The sequence below is a fragment of the Arachis hypogaea genome, chromosome 13 (assembly GCF_003086295.3).
Source record: "Arachis hypogaea cultivar Tifrunner chromosome 13, arahy.Tifrunner.gnm2.J5K5, whole genome shotgun sequence".
Lineage (NCBI taxonomy): Eukaryota > Viridiplantae > Streptophyta > Magnoliopsida > Fabales > Fabaceae > Arachis > Arachis hypogaea.
Window position 1 is genome coordinate 40,647,992 of NC_092048.1, and position 22,252 is coordinate 40,670,243.

General features: G+C 33.2%; 1 protein-coding gene across 10 annotated transcripts in view; it reads left to right on the top strand.

Moving 5' to 3' along the window:
* LOC112738186 (calcium-transporting ATPase 8, plasma membrane-type) overlaps positions 1–21,067 on the top strand; it is a 47,628-nt gene extending 26,561 nt beyond the window's left edge. The window contains exons 1-35 of one of the 10 annotated variants that reach the window (XM_025788517.3): positions 4,351–4,416; positions 5,016–5,134; positions 5,904–6,079; positions 9,345–9,461; positions 9,544–9,586; positions 10,669–10,778; positions 10,859–10,990; positions 11,103–11,192; positions 11,555–11,624; positions 11,817–11,887; positions 12,258–12,341; positions 12,447–12,524; positions 12,612–12,683; positions 13,107–13,190; positions 13,267–13,349; positions 13,441–13,549; positions 13,657–13,712; positions 14,065–14,107; positions 14,189–14,272; positions 15,150–15,287; positions 15,386–15,451; positions 15,539–15,637; positions 16,001–16,111; positions 16,403–16,573; positions 16,932–16,991; positions 17,490–17,654; positions 17,743–17,859; positions 18,211–18,309; positions 18,594–18,731; positions 18,824–18,924; positions 19,378–19,423; positions 19,579–19,713; positions 20,115–20,222; positions 20,306–20,397; positions 20,654–21,067. In XM_025788517.3, coding sequence (XP_025644302.1) covers positions 5,912–6,079; positions 9,345–9,461; positions 9,544–9,586; positions 10,669–10,778; positions 10,859–10,990; positions 11,103–11,192; positions 11,555–11,624; positions 11,817–11,887; positions 12,258–12,341; positions 12,447–12,524; positions 12,612–12,683; positions 13,107–13,190; positions 13,267–13,349; positions 13,441–13,549; positions 13,657–13,712; positions 14,065–14,107; positions 14,189–14,272; positions 15,150–15,287; positions 15,386–15,451; positions 15,539–15,637; positions 16,001–16,111; positions 16,403–16,573; positions 16,932–16,991; positions 17,490–17,654; positions 17,743–17,859; positions 18,211–18,309; positions 18,594–18,731; positions 18,824–18,924; positions 19,378–19,423; positions 19,579–19,713; positions 20,115–20,222; positions 20,306–20,397; positions 20,654–20,762 — 3,249 coding nt within the window. In that variant the 5' untranslated portion in view covers positions 4,351–4,416; positions 5,016–5,134; positions 5,904–5,911 and the 3' untranslated portion in view covers positions 20,763–21,067. Of the gene's footprint in view, positions 1–4,350; positions 4,417–4,542; positions 5,135–5,903; positions 6,080–9,344; positions 9,462–9,543; positions 9,587–10,668; positions 10,779–10,858; positions 10,991–11,102; positions 11,193–11,554; positions 11,625–11,816; positions 11,888–12,257; positions 12,342–12,446; positions 12,525–12,611; positions 12,684–13,106; positions 13,191–13,266; positions 13,350–13,440; positions 13,550–13,656; positions 13,713–14,064; positions 14,108–14,188; positions 14,273–15,149; positions 15,288–15,385; positions 15,452–15,538; positions 15,638–16,000; positions 16,112–16,402; positions 16,574–16,931; positions 16,992–17,489; positions 17,655–17,742; positions 17,860–18,210; positions 18,310–18,593; positions 18,732–18,823; positions 18,925–19,377; positions 19,424–19,578; positions 19,714–20,114; positions 20,223–20,305; positions 20,398–20,653 lie in introns of those variants that run through there. The other 9 variants (XM_025788519.3, XM_072211839.1, XM_072211840.1 and 6 more) reach the window with 9 other exon arrangements.
* Positions 21,068–22,252: the final 1,185 nt, after the last annotated feature.

Sequence of the window (22,252 nt, forward strand, 5' to 3'; positions counted from 1 at the left end):
TATAAAATATCTATAAAATATATGAATATAAATTATTATTAACTAAATTCTAATAAAAAATAATAATATCTACTGTCAGTCTGTCACGTAACTTTGCTCATAAAGCAAAACAAATGGTAAAAATATCATTTGAAAGCTGTTGTATAGCTTATCCGATAATTAATAACTACTTTAATTCACAATTGCATTCGCATATAAAATAATGGTTTTCAATTATTTCAAGAAGAAAAATTAGGGGAAAAAATATTTGAATCTAATACTCTAAATTCCCTGTATGGATAATTATATGGATCATAAACTTACTGATCAATTCAATGGCCGCATGCCATGGCGCATTATTGATGTTTGATAGTGCCCCTTGCACAATAATGCATATGGAAAATAATGGCCATGGAAAATAATGGATGAATAGTGACACATACCAAAATATTATTTTAGGAGCATGCTTATTAGGTAAGTAGGGAAAATGAGCATGATATATAGGTTAATTAGGTCTCTGATTTTTTGCCTTTTCACCTTCATTGATAGAGAAGTGTTCCAACCGGGGTAGATAGTTAGTTGTTGGGTGTTACCCAAAAGACACGATCTATTAGTATTAGGGAAAGTACGAGGAGTCAATAGAATATTTATACAATGTGTACAATGGAAGTTTAGGGAGTATTAGAGATATAATTATTAGTGTTACTTTTTTTTTTCATTAGCTGAAACTTTTAAGATAAATGGTATCATGACATGGTATTAGAGCGCTAGATCCGAAAAGTTAAGAGTTCGATTTTTGGTCAACCTAAAAATAGGTGAATAAGTAATTTATATTTCAATTCGAGATTCTGACTTCAGTCTTATATTAATAATAAATATATTTTTTATGAATATATAAGTCGATATTTGAAAAAGAAAAAAATTACACATGAATGTTTTTTCCATTTTTATTGGATGTCTCATCAGTTGTTTACGCTTCTAGAATCAAGGAAGTACCTTTTATTTTTCCAAAATTAATTACTTATTTTTAGTTGTTTATTATTTTTATTTAAAAAAATAGACATAAGAAAGATTTTTTTTTTTTGGTGCGTGTTTTTTTAGAAGCACGTAGAAACTAGAAACATACTACTTCTGCTTTTAGCAGAAATAGTTAAAGAGAAAAAAAACCGAAAAATAATAATTACAAATTTATCTTTATCTATATATTTTTTTAAAATACCTATTTAAAAATATGAAATCCTAATCATAATTGTATAACTATTCTTATATTTTAATTTCATTTTAAAAGGATGTACTAGGGTGCACACACACCTGTGTGTGCATTACATGCACATGATAGAATTAAAATATAATTAAAAAGATTATATAGTTAGTATTTTTATAAAAGAAATTATATATTAGATTAATTAGTACGTAAATATATATAATAAAACAATTATATTATTTAATTTTTAAAAATTCTGTATTATGTAAGTATTATTTTATGACCATAATTATAATTTTATGAAAAAATAATATATATATATATATATATATATATATATATATTTGTTATATCTAAACAAATTAACTGATTCTAGTAAAAAAATATTTTTATAAATATATCCTTAATTTCTGTGAAATGATATTAAAAAAAGAAAGAAGTGCTTTGAGTTTAACAGTTTTTTTAACTTCCATTTTAAGTTCTCAATGAACATGGTCTTATTAGTTTATAGATGATTTTGTCTGATTCGTATTGCTATGCATAAAAGTAATCAATAAACGGGTATGTTTTGGTATTTTTAATCTCCATGTAAATATAGTTATATTTTAATTCGAAAAAGTATACATAAATATTATTTTCTGCCCTTACCTCCTCGTTAGAAGGCGCCTCACCTCTAGACTGTGGGTGTAATTTAATATTATTTTTTGCAAGTCTAGTAAGCAACATCGTTTTCCAATAATATGCTTATTATTATTTTATTTTAAAAAAATATTATTTATAACCTAAAATCACTTACTATAACTTTTTCTAATATATATCTTAGTTACATACACCTATATATTTATCATTTCTAGGTTGTCCGAAATGTGACATATAATGTTCATATTCTTTGATTATTTAAATAAAATTGAAAGTGAATCAAACTGACTTGTGAGTTAGATTAAACTAAATTTGTTAATTCAGTCACCAAAAAAAAACTAAATTTGTTAATAATTTAATAAACTGAATTTATGAATTTGTGACTTAAATTTAAATTTGGATTTAAATTTATATGTTAAATAAGTCGAATTTAAATTTGAACAAACTCAATTTGTGAGTTTATAAATTGATTTGACTATATATTATTTATTATAATTATTTATATTAATAATATATTATAAATTTCATACTTTTAATTTATAATAATAATATATAATTTTACGCACACATATAATTTTTACATATAATTATGATAAAAAATATAAATTATAATTGATATATAGATAGATAAGATATATAATTGTTTTTTTTCTTATACATAGGTTATAATTTATTATATAAAGTTATAGATCATATTTATTTGAGTTGTTTCGAAAGTTTGAGTCAATTCGTAAATTTTTGGTGAGTTGAGTTTGAATTTTATAAATAAGCTTAATTATTAATGAATCAATTTATAAATTGAGCTTAATTTTTATAAATCGAACTTGAACTTGGTTTAGCTCAACTTAATTTATTTCCTACCCTATTTTAAATTTTATTCACAATCTTTAATTCTTTTTAACTTAATAATATACACTTAAAAGAAATATTAGGAATTAATATTTTTATCAATATTAATTAATATCTTAGACTAACACTCTATTTTTATATTATTAAAATTTAAATTTAAAATTTAAAAATTAATATATAAATACTTTAATTTATTAATTAAACATCAGTTAAAAATAATAAATTTTATTAGTCATATAATATTATTCTTACTTAAAATCTTTGTATTCTATAATTAAATATAATATAAATGAAATAATTCTATAAACATAATACAAACTTTCTTTACATATTACTAGAAAGAGTTAGAGAAAAAGATTTGTATGTATAAAAGTATCGTTTACCAAATTTTAGAAAATGATTATTTGCATAAAATATTTTTGTATAAAAATAATAATTTTAAAAATGTATAAAAAGTTAATTTTACTTAATTAATATTAACCAATTTTAATATATAAATTTATTATTTAAAATTAAAAATTTATGATTTAAAATATAAAATATAAAATAAAATTTAAAAATTAATTAATATAATCTGAAAAAACTAATTACTTAATATTCTTTAATTAAAAATTATTAAATAATTTAATATATTTAACTAAATTATTTAATATAATACATGTCAATCTTTATTCTTTTTATATTTAATTGGTATATAATATGTCCGATTCCAAGAGAACCAATTAATGCTTTTCTGTTTTTTTTATTCACGCATCAATTGAATCATTGAATAAACATTCAGGTGAATTTTGTTGGGTACTTATTAGAATTGAAGTTGAACCTGATCACTGTTTTTATTACAAAATAATTCAATGTTCACACATTCTTTTAGTCAAATCGCTTCATTTGTACCAGTCTTGGATTTACTTACAAGCCACGTTTCCAACATTTTCATGAACTTCCTTTTAATTTGTTCTTCTTGACACCTTGCATTCACTTCATAGAGACTAGTAGTCCCATTTTCTTCTTAATTCATTATTATCTCATCCACCTGGCTTATTCAATTCAAATAATGGAATTAAACATCACCACATACCCTTTGTCATTTAATTTGTCAATATAAACCCTTTTTTTTTTGGTTCTCTTTTCAAATCGATCTACGTCTCATAACAAAAGCAACCTCTTTTGAGCTTCTCTCTCAAGTCTCAAGCCATCAATATAATCATGTTTTTTTTTTTTTCTTTCCAAAAAGCTAGATAATTATTAATTAAAAAGAATTAATTAAGAGTTTCAAGAACATTACTACTGAATGAGTTCAATTCTTGACTTGTTGCCGCTAAGTTGTCTATTCCTATTCCTATACACATTCTTTTGCGGACTCAAAAACCGAAAAAAGCTGCAATATAATTGGTACACTTTCACACACAGAAATTAAAAAGGAATGGGTTGGCCTTTAGTTCTATGCTCACACAATCTGCATGTGGTACAACTGTCCCTCCATAACTCAAACACGAAGCCAAGGTCGAATATAATATGAAAAATTAAATAATATAATGCAAAAAATAAAAGCATAGAAGCCAGCTCAATAATAAGAACATGAAACCACGTTGCTCCTGGACCAGAATTGCCGACAGAGTCACGTAATCTAGCTACCTAGATTCATTAAGCACAACATATTACACCTTAAACCACTCCGCTGAATGCTGATGATAAATTTCTCATTTCACCTTTTTCAGCTTCACTCTTCCTAAATTATTATTCTCCTGGTAAACTAGCTGGTCCATTTATTACTATATAGTATATACTATAACATAAGATAAAAGTTTGAGATTTAAATTACTATTGTTAATTTTTTTTATTATATATAGTCTTTTCTTGATTTGATGAGAAAAATGTTCAAACCTCTTAGATTTATTAAATCAACGGAATATGTTCATATAGTCTGCTTTTCCAAGTGGCTAGTAAAGCAAAAGATAATACTTTAATAAAACTACTAATAACAATACCTTTTTTTAATAAATAACTAATAATAATAATTGCCTCATGAACATTCAAACTCCAAAACGGGAAAGATTTTAAAGACATTGACCTCCACTGGAAATTTAAATATCTCTTTATATGACCGACTTTTAATCTTTTATGTTTGTTTATAAATCCTTAAAAAGTGTCCTAAGAATAATAAAAATGAATAATTAAAGAAAAAGAATTGTGATTAGATGCACGTTACATTGCTTAATGTTAATGTATGGAATATCTATATCTCATCATCTAATAAACGTATAATTAAATTTACGCGGTGGCGGTTATCTAAAACAGGGTTCTGGGTCCTCCTCTCATGAGTTATGCATGCCTCTTTTCTATGAAGTTCTTTCAGGTGTTATACTGAAGAAGGAAGACGAGCAAGAAAGAAGAAACAAGAGTGCCACAGTTACAAATCCTATAAACAATAAAAGGCAACACAAGCTACTTTGTCTTTTTTATCCGGTATGCCTCTATTCTTATTTCTTTCTCTCTCTCTTTCTTCTTCCCCTCAACCCAGGATATTAACCAATTGGATATTTATAATATACGAACAAAAGAAGGGTAATCTTTTTAGAGTAAACTATTAATTTAATCCTAAAAGATATTTTGTCGCAGAATGTCTCTTTTTACTGTTCAAAATTGTTGGATTATTTCACTGAAAATGTTTTCGTGGCTAAATAGTGAAAGTCATCATTTATTTTCCGGGACTAAATTGATAATTTATTTTTTATTTTAAATTTCATTTTATACGTTGTAGTGCCGTACAACCAAATCCAGAAAACACGAAAACGAAATAGCGAGTGAAGTTTCCTATAATTAATTATTTTTTATTTATTTATTTATCTGATACTACAGTAGAAAACTGAGATAGCTGGGTAGACTGAGAGTCAATGTTTTGAGTTGGACTTTGAATTTTGAATTCAAATCAATTAGTGAGTCTCATTTCGAGAACAAAAGAAGAAAAAACTCTGCGTATTTTCCAAAGATAGGTTTTGCGCGTTAGAAAAAATAAAAAAAAAGGATACGATTCTTCTTCTGCTACATTTTCTTCGAAATCGCGTTCTGATTAGGTGGTTACAGTTACAGTCACAAAGAGAAGTGTGTGTGTGTGTGAAGCGTTGTGTTGTGTTATTGTAATAGTGGCTATGGTTTGGTACGAAGCAAAGAGATTGTTGTTGAAACTGTATTGTTGAGAAAGTGTGATTTGACGGTGCCATCTCTCCTGCGACAGTTACTCCGATGAGTTACGCGAATGGCTCGCCGCACCGGCTGCCGCCTCCGGATACTGACTTGGAGGCGGGGCCTCCAACAGCACGCTCCGGCGACTTCGACGACGGCGATGTCTCTGATCCGTTTGACATCACCAGGACTAAGAACGCCTCGATTGAGCGACTCAGACGTTGGAGGGTTCGTCACTCTTTCTCTTCTTCTACTACACTCACTCTTGCACACGTTTCCTTTTTGTTTGTTTGTTTGTTTAATTTTCGGTTTGTTTTATGTTTTCGGGTTTGCGCTGTTGGATATATGTCTGTATATGTTCTCTGTTTTTTGATTTGTTTTGCTGTCACTCTGTTCCTGCTGATTAGTATTGTGATTTACTATATTTTAGTTGAATTTAGGGTTTATTGAGTACTGGTTATTCCTAATTATTAGCGTAGGGAGTGAGCAACTTTTTCTCTTCTTCTACACACACAAGCTTGCACAGTGTTATCCTTTTTATATATTTAAGTTTTCGGTTTATTAATGTTTCCTTCGGTATATCTATATATGTTTATATCTGTTTTGGTATTGTTCGTTGCCCGCTGTTCTTACTGGTTAGTGTTGTCATTTGCTATATTTTAGTTGAATTTAGGGTTAATGGGAGTACTGATTATTCCTAATTATAAGTGTAGGGCTAGAGGAATAACTGGTCTGATATGATTTTCGTGTGATGGAGAAAACTTTGAGTATCAACACTGTGGTGGATTACACTGAATTTAGTGGTGATTAGTTTCAAGTTATGTCTCGGGGAGCCTTGTACACTCACAAAATGAAGTACGAGTCAATAACATAGTATTATTGGACTCTCTCAATGAGGAAAGTTTGTAGTGATATAGTGTGAGATAGATTTAGAGGGAAAATTTCAGTCAGCGTGTGGTTTCTGTAGAGTTTGAACTTATTTGTGGGAAAGGAAACATTTTAGTTTCCAGTGTGGGGTAGATGCAAAATAACCTAACAGAATCAACAATTCATTCTCTGTGTGTAAAAAGCTAAATGAAATGCATCAGAACATACTGCAGAGATTCTCCCCAACAGTGGCACAATAATTCTCAGCTCCTGATCCTTCTGGAGAAGAGCTTGTTAGGTTTAATCTCAGGCTTATGAGGCCACTTTTGGGAGCCTTTGAGTTGTGTCCTGGTGGAGGAGAAAAGTTGAGTGGTAGATTGGGTTGCATTCATTCCTAGTTTTATCATAATATGAGGTGTAGGGAAAGGAAGATGGAGGATGGGTTCTTGTATCTATGTTGACTGAGTTGTGATTGGAAATGAAGCGATTGACTGAATGGAACTATTGTTCAATGGGAAGTGAGGATAATGCATCAGTTGGAATCTTCAGTGAGATCTAAGCCTTATTTTTTGTGTAAAGTAACTTTTTGAATGATGTGCTTTACATATCAGAAACAGACGAGAGGATCCAGCCCTTCTAGGATTTGATTTCTACGCTGTCATTCGAAAGTTTTCACGTTCCATGGAACAGCCATTTTCTTTTATTGAGTTGATTATTGGAGGTTAAAGAAGACAACTTCAGGGTTAAGGATTCGGTTATGGCTTTAATAGATTTGTATTCTAATTACGAAGTAGTTGCTGGATTTCATGGGTGCTTCCTGCAGGATGTAAATGGAAAACAGAGTACAGCAAGATTTATCTTCAAAGTTTGAATGATAACGATAAGTGCTTTGATGTAATTTGGGGCTGGAAAAGGCAAGAACGGAATTTGAAATTAGGATGTTGTTTCATGATGGGGCGCAATTGCGTCGTTTGATCCATGTAGCCGACCCTACCTACTGGGATAAGGCTTTGTTTCTGTTGTTGTTGTTTGTTTCAGTACAGCAATGTGAACCCTAGAAGAGAAGTGAGGAGAAAGAAAGAATTGTTCTCTCAATCTGTATGAAGGAAATAACCCATAATTGAAAGGGATGTTTGTGAGGATAAGAGTTCTTTAAATGCTTGGAGATATTCTGACATTATTGGAAGGGAGTAACTATTTAACTATGTGAAACTGAATTTGATTTCTGCTTGAAGTAACTGTTGTAATTTGAAAGTGGGGCTTGAAGATGACAAGGGTGCATGCGACTTGTAGCCTCTGGATGCCCGCGGTTGTCACATTCCAACTATTCTATTTATATTCTTTCTCATGAAAAATTGAAAAAAAATTTTAAAGCTAAGTATTCCTTTTATACTCAAGGCACTTCAAAATAGACTACACCATATCATCCAGCCATCTTTACCTTTTCAGCTTTATGTTCAAATATTTAATTTTGTTGTATAAGTATATTTAGTCTAACATATGTTCAAATATATTTTTTATATATCTTACTATTAAATTTATTTATTGTGTTTCTTTTAGTGTGTGGGAGAATTAAATTATTTTGATCATAAATTAAATATATATCAATGTTCCTTTCTATAATTATACTTGTATACATCTCATGTTCTTATAAACTTAAAAAAAATTCCCTGTTCAATCCCACTCCTACGTCTTATTTGGTTTCAAGAATTAGTTTTGTTTTCTGCTCCATGTGTTTAAATGAAAAAAAAAAAAAAACAGAGTCTGTTGTGAAAGACTGATGTGTCAATTACTCTGTAGTACGATGGTTGTACTATTGCTACTGCCACATACCTTTTTGAGAATGTAGTATATTCGGATTCTTCTATTTTTGAGTAATGCTTCAATTGCGAGAGTTTGCTCCCGGTAGATATTTTGACTTCTGCCATTAATTTGAAGAGTCAAGATAAAATTAAACATATCAGTTTCGTTCGTCCCATTTTGGATCTATTTTATAAGGTTTGACAACATTTTATATTGGCCGTTGACTGTCTAATACAAAGGTCTACCTTTATCCAGGCTTGAGATGGGCTATTTTACCCTTTTCCAGGTGAAGTTATTAAAAGAAACCTAGACTTTTAAAGGCTCGAACGGAGAAGACTGTAGATGCCCAAGTAAGGAGAGAGTAAATGAAACGAAGGGTAGTTTAGTAACAATAGGTAGAGGAAGACTTAGAAGAAGAATCATAGGTGAAGTTACTAAAAAGAAAGGGAAACTTGACTTAATGCTTAAATGTGAATAACTGAAAATGATACATGATCGAGCACTTTCGCCTGATTAGGACAAGACTTCATTGTTGTTGCTGTTCATGATGAGTTTGACTTGTATGAGATTCAAAGGAGCACAAGTAATGCAAACTTCTGCTCTCAAAATTTGCTTGAGGAATTATAACGAATTTCTTCTCATTTTTGTTTATTCTATCTGATGGAGTGTTGTTTTTCTTAGTATTATATTGAGCAAAAGTATATTATTTGACTAATTTTCTTTGTCATTCTTGAGCTGTGTGTGTGTGTGTGTTACTTGGGAGGTAACTTTTTCTTAAATAATGATAGGAGAAATCCTTTTTTTTTATTTTATTTATCTTTAGCAAGCAGCACTGGTGCTTAATGCTTCTCGTCGATTTCGTTACACCTTGGACTTGAAAAAACAAGAAGAGAAGACACAAATATTGAGAAAGATTAGAGCTCATGCACAAGCCATTAGGGTATGCTTCCTTCAACTGTAATGTCTATCATTTTGGTGTTACAAAAATTTAAGTGTACTGAATATGCATTTTGGCCTTCTAGGCAGCATATCTTTTCAAAGCAGCCGGGGATGGTCAAGTGATTGGTGAGTAATCAGATCATGCTCATTGTTATTTTTGGATACTTAAGTATGGTGTTTCCCAATACTTACAAATAAATAATCATCTGGATGAAAGTTGCTGTCATGATCATCATCTTGGACTTGAAATTTTTTTTTTGGCTAAATGTTTGTTTTCAATTTATTAATGTTAATGTTAATATGAGAAGGGTTGATGTCCAATTTTTACCCTAAAATACCCTTCATTATATATAACCTATTAAACATTTTTTTTTGTTATATCAAAGATTTGAACCCAAAACCTTTTAATCAAGTTATATCGGGAGGGGTTTGATGCCCCCCAACCCTGTGGGCACGCGCGCGATACCCTTTGTAGTATATATCTCCATGAAAAAATATATTTTTTGGGTATCTCAAAACTTAAAACTTGAGATCTCTTAGAGTGTAAAATAGTAACCATCTTGACTAATTATGCATGTTTAATAAATAAATGGGTTAAAGGGGATTTTTTTTTTTTTGGTGTCCAATTTTTGTTCTGTGAACTACCCCCCTTCTTATTCTTGAAAAACCTATACAATATATTAAGGGAAATCCCCTTTTTGGTGTCCAATGATTTAATGGAATATAAAATATTTTTTTTCGTTCTCAAAGACTTGAACCTAAAATAATTTGTATTAATGCCAACATACTATCTCAACTAATCTCACATTTGTTACTATTTTACACATTGAATAAAGGATAGGATTAGTGCCGAGTAATCCACTAGTGCAATTCAATGTTTGAAGAATTTATATAACTATTTCTGGGTAGTCCCCTTTTTGGTGTCCAATGATTTAATGGAATATAAAATATTTTTTTTCGTTCTCAAAGAATTGAACCCAAAATAATTTGTATTAATGCCAACATACTACCTCAACTAATCTCACATTTGTTACTATTTTACACATTGAATAAAGGATAGGATTAGTGCCGAGTAATCCACTAGTGCAATTCAATGTTTGAAGAATTTATATAACTATTTCTGGGTAGTTCCAAGCTGTATTTTATTTTCATCTGATATGATGTGGTTGGACATTTATCAATGATGAATGCATTTTAATTACTGGTAGAAACCACAAAGCCTCCTGCGGCCTCTGCTGGTGAATTTCCAATTGGACAAGAGCAACTTGCTTCAGTTTCAAGGGAGCATGATACCGTTGCTCTTCAGCAATATGGAGGGGTAAGTTTGCTGTGGACCGTCCTTCTCTCTCAACTTTGTAATGATGTTGATCACTCTTTTTTGTTCTGAATCATTATCAGGTTGCTGGGATATCAAATTTGTTGAAAACCAATTTAGAGAAGGGGATTCATGGTGATGATGCTGACTTACTAAAACGAAGGAATGCATTTGGTTCCAATGATTATCCTCGAAAGAAAGGAAGAAGTTTCTGGGTAAATTTTAGCGCATTATGAACCATTGGATCCTTAATGCTTCTGTAGTATCCTCCTTGTTGTTGGCTGAGTGATATTGTAGTGACCTATTTGTTTTGGTTTCCTTCTACAGATGTTTATGTGGGATGCTTGCAAGGATCTGACTTTGATTATTTTAATGGTAGCTGCAGCGGCTTCATTGGCATTGGGGATAAAATCTGAGGTGAGCTTTGGTGGCAAAATTATGATGCAATAATTTGTTTAGTTTGGGGATTGACACTGTAACTTGGCCTGTTTTTTTCCCTCTATCTGCATGCAAATATTATACTTAAATATTTATTCTGGTCTTCACATACTTCCTTTTATTACCAGCTCAGTCTTGCTGACTTTGACTGGAAATTTCAGTTTTTCTTCTTCTCTCGTTTCCTTGTTCTTCTTGCTTCTTGGTAGTTTTATATTATGTAAATAATACAACTGTTAGTAGCCTGTTCAGAGCTGCTTTCAATCCCTCCCTTTAAGAGTATACTGGAGCATATCATGGTCTATCTTGATTTAGCCTTCAGCAGAGCTACTTTTCTGTTTCAGGGTATTGAGGAAGGATGGTATGATGGGGGAAGCATTGCTTTTGCAGTTATTCTTGTCATTGTTGTCACCGGTATATAATTTTGTCTTTGTACGGAGAGCAACGCGTATAGCTTTAATTAAATGTTTGGACTCTTATCCACAATTTACAGACGTTCATGGTCCACTTCATCTTTTATTGTGGAGGTTATTAGAATAATTAAACATATAGTAATTTCCCCTTCATCTTGCTCATTTCATTAATTCTTTTCTCCTGCCTTTGTAGCTATAAGTGACTATAAGCAGTCTCTTCAGTTTCGGAACCTGAATGAAGAGAAGAGAAATATCCATTTGGAGGTTTGTGTTCTCGTGTTTTGTTTTTTTTTCCTTTTATTTTTTGGTGTTTTACCCGCCGGCCGGTTGGGGGGGGGGGGGAATGTAGCTCAGTTAAACATCTTGATCTTATTTTACGGCACACATCATGCAGAGAAGAGAAATATCCACTTGGAAGTTTGTGCTCTCGAGTTTTGTTTTGTTTTTTGCTCTTTTTTTACTTTTATTTTTGGATTTTATTTTTGGTTTTTTTTTGTGGGGGGGGGGGGATGTAGCTCAATTGAACATCTTGATTTTATTTTGTGGCACACACACACACACGTATGTTTGTATGTATTTATTTTGTATTTTTCCTTTCATATTTTAAACTAAACTAGTGTTTGGATTTGAGTAGGTTATCAGAGGTGGTAGAAGGATTGAAATCTCTATATATGAGATTGTTGTTGGTGATGTTATACCCCTCAATATTGGTAACCAGGTACAAGCCTTTTTTGTTCCTTAATTTTAAATTTGTGGTTTTTACTTTTCTTTCCTGATGATTGCCTTTACTTTTTGTGATTGAGTTATGATATGCTCTTTTTAGGTCCCTGCTGATGGAATTTTGATCACTGGTCACTCTCTGGCAATTGATGAATCAAGTATGACTGGGGAGAGCAAAATTGTAAGCGTTTATTTATTTCTGTCTAATGGGGAAATCAAATAATAACGAAATTAACATTTTCCCCTCATATAACCATTTTGCCTCCAGGTCCATAAAGATTCTAAGGACCCTTTTTTGATGTCTGGGTGTAAAGTTGCAGATGGCAGTGGTACTATGCTGGTAATATAGACTTGCTTTTCATTTACTTTTTCGTTTTTTGTAGTTTTTATCTTGTTAATAGGTGGTGGAATGCTTCCTAATTGGATTTATTCATTTAAACCATTTTGGTAAGAGTGTGTGTGTATTCTCCTCCTCTCTCCCTAAACACTAAACCTCTTCTTTTCTTTTTATTCCTTCTGGTCAGTATTGAAATTAAGCTTTTGTTTTTATTCTCATTTTGAAGTATTTTTCTTGGGATTGAGACAAAGAAATCGGATGCTGGAAAATGTATACTGACCTGTTCCGAACTTGTTTATATTTATTTTTTTGAAACCTCTGCATTAAATTGCTTATATATATTTTGTAGTTTTACCCAAATATTCTATATTGGTTGATCGTGTAATTTGTTGGTTTCAGATTTTATTGGTTTGTTTATTTTTCTAGGTAACTGGTGTTGGTGTTAATACTGAATGGGGGCTTCTAATGGCCAGCATTTCAGAAGACACTGGTGAAGAAACACCTTTGCAGGTGTTTTTACCTATAATTTCCTTGCCAGATCTTGTGTTCTTAAATATTACTAGTCCTTAACATATTCTCAATATAGGTTCGCTTAAATGGTGTAGCCACCTTCATCGGTATTGTTGGTCTCTCTGTTGCTGTTGTTGTTCTGATTGTGCTACTGGCCAGGTCATTAGATATTGGTTTATGGTTTTCCATTTGTTTTCTTGTGATAATAGCTTTTATTATGCATGCCTCTGACATGATTAATTTTTAGCAGATTTTTCTCCGGCCATACCAGAGATGCAAGTGGCAATGTTCAATTTAAAGCAGGGAAGACTAAAGTTGGTGATGCTATTGACGGGGCAATTAAGATAGTAACTGTTGCGGTATGTGCCTTGATGAAGTCTAAATTGTGGGAGAAGTCATGATGATGCAATCCAACATACTTTTGTCTATATTTTATATAGTATGATTGTAACCATTGAATGTTTAGGTCACTATTGTAGTGGTTGCAGTACCAGAAGGGCTCCCGTTAGCAGTTACCTTAACGTAAGTTTGCTAATTCCCTCTGACCTAGTACTTTTACTTCATTCTGTTGCTTAGTCTTGGTTTTAGCTGACCTTTTTTAGTTAAAAACCGAAGGAACAGTTTATTGTATAGTCTGAATGATGTGTTACTGTTGGTGCCAGAAAATGTGGTGGTAAAATTTTGCTGTTATGCTTGTATCTCATTATATTTTATAATTTTGATCCCTTCAATTTTTTTTTGAAGTACTGGCTGTATTTTTGATAAAAGATAAAGATTTATCCGTACCTAGTATATTTGTTAATTTGCTCTTTGGAATATATTATATATTATTTTTCCCTATCTCTTTACGCATCATTTCTTGACTATGTTATAGACTGGCGTACTCAATGAGGAAAATGATGGCGGATAAAGCTTTGGTATGTCAGTTGGTGTTTGTTCTTTGATTGGATTTTGACATACATGTGAATCTCTGTTAAATCTGAAGCATCGAATTGCAGGTGAGGAGGCTTTCCGCTTGTGAGACAATGGGCTCTGCAACAACCATTTGCAGTGATAAGACTGGCACGTTGACCATGAATCAGGTATGTTGGGATGTATCATTTGAATTTTCATTGGATTCTGGTTTTAGGCAATTTTCATAAATTTTCTGGAGAGCACACTTCAAGCAGCTGTTTCTGTTTTAGTGGTTCAGCAATCAAATACATGCTTACCTTCGTCTGCACACTTCACATGGATTTTGACATACCGGACTTGTCAATATTCTCACTAGTGCTATTTTAGCTGTGAAATTTGGAGATCACACAAAACGGGAGAATAGATGGAGATGTAAACCATAGAATTCAGGTTTGGTAGATGAATAAAAGAGATTGTGAATCCTTAAAATGAAAAGTTTGTTTTACAGCGGGAGAAGCACAATGCCTTTTACTGTAAAAATGTCTTGTAGTAGAATGTCAAGAAGAGCCTAAGCTAAGAGTTATAAATATATGGATATTGTAGTGGATTTAGAAGAGATCAGGAATGAATGTATTAGAACTTAGAAGGCCCCACACGCCTGTGCGTGGTGGGTGGGTGGTGGAGAAAGAAAGGATAGTGCCTATTGACTGAAATAGAATTTTTCAGAAGAGTTGATCAGATGGAGAATTTTCCAATTGTTGAAAGTAGAGGCCAGGAGAAACTTCAGGTGAAAATTCAACCATAGTATTGTTGCTCCTGGCATCCCATGTCGATGCTCACCAGTTTAGGTTGTATATAATAAGCCTTCCGCATTTAAGGTAAATTAGGAGCACAAAATTTCATTGATTCTATGGAATTTGGAAGATATCGATTGAACTCTCGTCGATTTGAAATTTGGGAACATTTTAAAGGAAGTGAATTTCTATGGTTCATAGTTGACATTGATAGTTAACTTTAAGGCAGATTTTCTGTCTATAGCTTGAATTTTATTAAATACTTTGACAGATGACTGTGGTTGAGGCTTATGCTGGTGGGAAGAAGAATGATCCTCCTGGTAACAAGTCAGAGCTCTCTCCCAAGCTCCACTCTTTGCTCATTGAAGGTGTTGCACAGAACACTAATGGCAGTGTTTATGTCCCTGAGGTTTGCTTGAACTGATCTTGTTACACTTTGTTTTACTCTTCTCTGTATGGACAATAATTTTGTTGCTGCTGCATTCTGCTAAAGTCTGTCCTTGACAGGGTGGTAACGATGTTGAGGTTTCCGGATCACCAACAGAAAAGGCAATTTTACATTGGGGATTAGAGGTCTGTTTTCAGGAATACAGTTTATTCCCTATTTTTGTGTGTGAAGAATATTCTTACAGTTGCTTGTAAATGTTAATCAAATATCAGATTGGGATGAACTTCGACTCTACTAGATCGGAATCATCAATTATTCACGTTTTCCCTTTCAATTCTGAGAAAAAACGAGGCGGAGTTGCAGTACAAACGGTATTCTCTCATAGACAGTTTAAGCTATTGCTGCTGTATCTTCTTTGTAATGTGGATTTCTATTTTTAATTGCTTCAGTTGGATCACAATTTTGTGCCTATGTTGTCCCTGTGTTTCATTCACATCTATGAGCACTAACAAGTAACTCCAATGTCATATTAATAACTGTCAACTCACTCTTAAATCTGAATTAAACACTGATATGTCCGTTTCACTTTCAAGTTGTGAGATTATCTACATACCCAGTAAAGTATGCAAGTTGACTGGAATATCATCACAATATGCTTGTACTGCATAATGATGTAATCATCTGTTTTGTCATATCGTGCACCTTAAATAAGCAAATTTTATCTCTGTATGCAGGCTGACTCTGAAGTTCACATACACTGGAAAGGTGCTGCTGAGATTGTCCTAGCCTGCTGTACACGGTACATTGATGCAAATGACCAGTTGGTAGACATGGATGAGGAAAAGGTTTGATAAAGCAGTTTTATATTCTGATCTGTGCTTTCATAAAGGCATTCTTCTGTTTTTTGTTTGTTTGTTTTCACTTTCTTTTCCTGTTTGGAAATAATCTCAGCCAAGGCGTATTATCCATTCTCTCTCTCTCTCTCTCTCTCTCTCTCTCTCTCTCTCTCTCTCTCTCTGGACTGTGTCAACCTATTTTACAAAGCAAACAAATGTAGTTTGGATGATTCAACCTTTAGTAGTTCACTTGCTTGATCTGGAGAAAGTCCTACATAGTGAAATTTTCCTGGCTTGCAGATGGTATCTTTCAGAAAAGCTATTGAAGACATGGCTGCCGAGAGTTTACGTTGTGTTGCCATTGCATATAGAACATTTGAAAAGGAGAATGTTCCAGCCACTGAAGAAGAACGGGCTCACTGGTCTTTACCAGAAGATAATCTTGTTTTGTTAGCTATTGTTGGTCTGAAGGCAAGTATTTTCCTCTGAATACATGTCTATCATTGTCATTGATGTTTATAATGTATTAATATTTTCTTGTGCTTTTGTTTTTCTCTTAATTTAAAATTTATTGTGTTTTGCACACTCATTCCTAGCTGCCAATCTCATCTGTTTGCTTAATTGCAAGTGGTTGGGCCTTGGGACTCTTCAGGGATTATAGTTTTGTTAATTTAATTTACCATCCATGTCAATATCTTGTAAGTGGATTCTGTGCATTTGGATTTAACACGGGAATCATTGATAAACTCTAACTTGTGATAGCATTCGACTCTAAGATACGCTTCTGCTGGTTAAATATCTGATTCTTAATCTCATATTTGACATGCAGGATCCTTGTCGACCTGGAGTCAAAGATTCAGTGGAGCTTTGCCAAAAATCTGGGGTTAAGGTACTTATTTTCAATTATCCTCAATAGAATTGTTAAATTACCGTGTCCATTGTATTCTTGGAGGTGATGCGATGGAAGCTCATTACAGAAAGCAGAATATGCATGGTGGCCATGTTAGCAGTTGTAAAATATGCTACAAGACTATAATAATAAAAATAAGAAAAATTCAATCCAGCTACTTTCATTGTCAATGACTTCATGTGGTTATAACTGATGCCAAAGAAGCACTGACTCGGTGCGTCTAGAGACGGATGCATTGCATGTAGGTGGAATAACATATGGAGTGCTGAATTACGCCCTGGTCTATGGACTTAAATTTTTCTTTATTTCAAACGTGTTTATTGCTTTCGAATTTGACGGCTTAAAGATTAGCAAGACCAACGTTAATAACTTCGTTTGATGATAATGAAATACAATGGTGCTTTCCATATCCAGTTTCTACATTCTATAAATAATCCTTTTCTGCTCCTTTCTTTTTTTTGTTTCGATTAATTCTAGGTAAAAATGGTCACTGGTGACAATGTCAAAACTGCAAAAGCAATTGCTGTGGAGTGTGGAATACTTAATTCCCTTGCTGAAGCTACAGAGCCAATCATCATTGAAGGAAAAACTTTTCGTGCCATGACAGATGCACAGAGAGATGAAATAGCTGAAGCAATATCAGTAAGAATCCTGACAACAATATTTTCAGGCTCTTAAGAGAGAGGTATTATTCGTGGTGAATGATATTTATTGGCAATATGATTACCAGGTTATGGGACGGTCATCTCCTAATGACAAATTATTGCTTGTGCAAGCATTGAGGAGGAAGGGACATGTTGTGGCTGTAACTGGGGATGGAACAAATGATGCTCCTGCACTACATGAGGTCTGGCTACTACTACACTACTACTATCTTCTTTTTTGTGCTAGTGATTGTGTTGTTTTCTCAAATTTGAAGTACCACAACAATCTTTATCGATGTCAATACTTGTAATTGTATATTGAACACCATGAGAGTTTGTTTACCCCTGGTATACCTGTCTTGTTTTCCTGTTTGTGTAATCACGTGATGACAAGTCCCTAGGTTTATTAATGATTCTGATTTCATTATGTTATGCTTTTCTATATTCGATGTATGAATCTACTATCTCTTGATCATAGAATTTTCCGTTATAATGAATTGAACTATTTCTTTCTTTTTCCCTTTTTAATTTATTTCTATACTTTCTGAATATAGGCTGATATAGGTCTTGCAATGGGTATTCAAGGAACTGAAGTTGCAAAAGAAAGCTCTGATATTATTATTTTGGATGACAATTTTGCTTCAGTTGTAAAGGTTGGACCTATTTCTTTTCGATTTGAGAGATCTAGTTTGTTCTTAAATTATCTTAATAAATGATGCATCATTTATGGTTAGTATTTACATCTTAAAAAATAATTTATTTCTGGCATTACTAGATGGGTATTTAGGTAGTTAGTCAATATGCCAACCAATGAAAGGTTTGTATATAATTGAACTGCACCGTTTTGGATTGCTTTTGTATAGTGTTTTGCAAGCTGAACATGAATTTGATATTTTTAGCATACCTCTTGTATCTTTCAAAATCTATGCGCTTGTAGGTTGTGAGATGGGGACGTTCTGTGTATGCAAATATTCAGAAATTTATCCAGTTTCAGCTTACAGTAAATGTAGCAGCTCTTGTTATAAATGTTGTTGCTGCTGTTTCCTCTGGTGATGTCCCACTGAATGCAGTGCAGGTCTGCTGTCTCCCTGTGTTTTGCTCTCTGGCTTTGCCCCTCAATTTATGTTTCAGCTGATATCCTTATGCATATTATTGCTCTTTCTACAGCTTTTGTGGGTAAATCTTATCATGGATACTTTGGGAGCACTAGCATTGGCAACTGAACCACCAACTGATCACCTTATGGATCGGCCTCCAGTGGGCCGAAGGTTGGAACTTCAGTTTCTCTAATTGTGCCTTTTTGTTTGGATAATACGACATTTTCTTGCTATGTTTTTCTAGTGTTACAGCACCTGAAGAATTGGATGAATGTCATAAAATTTTGTTCCTTGTAGATGCATTTTTGAATGATGCACCCAAGAGTAAAGAAAGAAATTTAATTGAAAGTGTGAATAGTGCAGCTCTGTTATTAAATCTAAAGATTTTGGTTATTTCAACAGGAGAGAGAAATTTTAAATGCAATGAATAATAGTCATACCCCTCGAAAACAAAATTGTTGCCAACAGTCCTAAACAGCATATCGAAGGCTGCATTTATTTTGTATTTACATTATCGATATTGGTCCTATTTCATTTGCAGCTTTATTATCCAAGCGATATATGCGGTGCCTATGTGCTTCGATGGTTTTTTTAACATGGAGTTTTGTCTTGTATCCTTTTCAGAGAACCTCTCATAACAAATATTATGTGGAGAAATTTACTGATACAGGTGAGTTTTGTTTCTCATTTCTCAGTTAACTGCTTGTCATTGTAGTCTGCAAGGATTATTTACCTATTGGTTTATGATGTCCTGCATTTCAATTACCGTTGTTATGCTATATTCTTCTGTAAACTGAATTGCCGATTATGATTTGAACTCTTCAGGCAATGTACCAAGTATCTGTGTTGCTTGTTCTGAATTTCCGAGGTAGGAGCATACTGGGTCTGACACATGACAAAAATGATCATGCAATTAAAGTGAAAAACACTCTGATCTTCAATGCATTTGTTCTGTCTCAAGTAAGTTGTCTTTAGTCATTGATGAGAAATTATACTTAGTGCTAGGAGCTTAGGACTGTACATTTGCATTTTAAATGGTAAAGTTGTGTTGGAAGAATTACCAATGTTAGTTTCCTTATCTTTTTATGCATGTTCTATAATAGTATTGGTGGTTGTGCTGTAATGGTGATTGCTAATTTCCAATAGGTGCTAATTGTATCTAGAAAACCAAAGCCTATTGCAATTTTCCTGAGATGTCTTGCTAGTCACTCTTATTTACATTACTGCTAAATCCTTGTGATGCGTTAGTGGTTGGCAATGCATGCGCAGTTCATGCACCATATATTCGTTGTCATTTTGGTAGCTTTGCTGTAGTGTGCTCATCTTATTTCAATTCTAAAAAAATGTGTTCAAAACTGCAGATCTTTAATGAGTTCAATGCACGAAAGCCAGATGAGTTTAACATATTCAGTGGAGTCACGAAAAACTACCTCTTCATGGGTATAGTGGGATTAACTGTTGTGCTTCAGGTTTGTCTTATTTTAACTCCTCGTTATTTGTCTCTCGTATGAAATATTTTCAAGGTCACCCTAAAATTGCTAGTGTTTTTCAGATCATCATCATCGAATTCCTCGGCAAGTTCACTTCAACAGTCAGGCTTAATTGGAAGCAGTGGCTGATCTCTGTCATCATTGGGTTCATAAGGTCAGTTGATCATCTGCATTAGATCCGCGAGTGTATTTTTCTCTTTGCTTGTAGTTTTGCTTCCTTAATGGATCCGTCCCTACTTATAACTAGAAATTGCCTAAACCCTATTAGCTATATTCAAGTTATTCTAAGCAAGTGGTGAAAGGAGCTTAGCACCTGTAATATATATGACATATGACTGCAAGGCTTGCTTTATGCTCAAGTACTAACAGGGTCTTTCCTTTGCTGATTCTCTCTCTTTCCACACTTTCAGTTGGCCTCTTGCTGTGGTTGGTAAATTGATACCAGTTCCAGATACTCCCATCAACAACGTATTTTCAAGATTTCGGGGTCGAAGAAAGGAACCTGAGGCCTCACAATAGCAACATATAGGCGTGCTGTTTTAAAGACGGATCGTTCTCTTATTGGACGATGTACATGCTTGGTATTTTCTTTTAAAGAAAAAAATAGCATACTGTTTAGCCAAACGCTTCTTTTTCTTACCGGTCTTAGATTTGTTTTTGCCTGTTAAATTTCGATACAAACTTGGAGTTGCTTTAGAATTAGGCTCTAACAAAGTATACGGAATTTCAGCTAACCTTGGTTTTTGTTTACTGACTTTGTTGGTTTGACAAAGAATTGAGAAATTGCAGAGATTATATGAAAATATGGACTACACTTTCGATTTCGTCGTTTGTCCTAATTTCTGTTGTATTAAACACATTACATCTAGGTCATTCTTACGGGTGTTCATGGTTTAGTTTTTTTATAAACTAAACTGAAACTACACTAAACAATTTTAAATAGTTTAGAAATTGAACCAAACTATTTTGTCAAATAAAAAATTGGTTGTACCAGATTAAACCAGTTTATAAAAATAAAACTAGTTTTAATAGAAAAAACCAGTTTAAACTAATTTATAGGCTAAAATTAGTTTTAACTTTTAACATAATATAAAATTAGTTTTACATTTTCTCTCTCTCCTTCTTTCTCTCCCTCTCTCCCTCTCCCTCTCCCTCTCCCCCTTCTCTCTTTCTCTCTCCCACTCTCTCTCCCCCTCCTCTCTCTCCTTCCCCTCTTCTCTCTCTTTTTCTCTCTCTTCCTTTTCTCTCTCTCACCATTCCCCTTTCTCCCTTCTCTTTGTCTTTCTCTTTCTCTCCCTTTCTCTTATTCTCTCTCTCTCTCTCTTTATCCCTTTCTCTTATTCTCTCTCTCCTCTATCCCTCATCTTTTTTTCTCTCTCTTTCCCTCTTCTCCTTTTCTCTCCCCTTCCTTTCTCTCTTTCCCCCTCTCTCTCTTAACATATATAAAATTAGATTTTACATTCTCTTTCTTACCATCTCTCCTCCTCTCTCTCCCCGTCCTCTCTCTCCCTCCTCTCCCTCTTTCTCTTTCTACCCTTCTTCCTCTCTTTCTCCTCTTCTCTCCCTCTCTCTCCTCTTCCTTTTCTCTCTCTATCACTTTCTCTCTCCCCTATCCCTCTTCCTCTCTATCTATCTCCCTCTCTCTTTCTTCTTCCTTTTCTCCCTCTATCACTTTCTCTCTCCCCTATCCCTCTTCCTCTCTATCTATCTCTCCTTTTCTCCCTCTCTCTTTCTCTGTCTCTCACTTTCTCTCTCTCTTGTGCTCTTTCTTCTCCTCCTTTCTCTCCTCCTCTTTCTCTCTCTTTTTCTTATCTCTCCTTCCCTTTTTTTCTCTTTTCTCTCTCCTTCTCTCTCTTGTTTTGGAAAAAAGAGGGAGAGAGAAAAGATAGAGAAGAGGGAGAGGAGAGAGAGAAACATAAAGGGGAGAGAGGGAAAAGAGAGAGAGAGAAGGGAGGGAGGGAGGGGAGAAAAAGGAAAGAGAGGGAGAGAGCGAGAAAAAATGGAGAGAG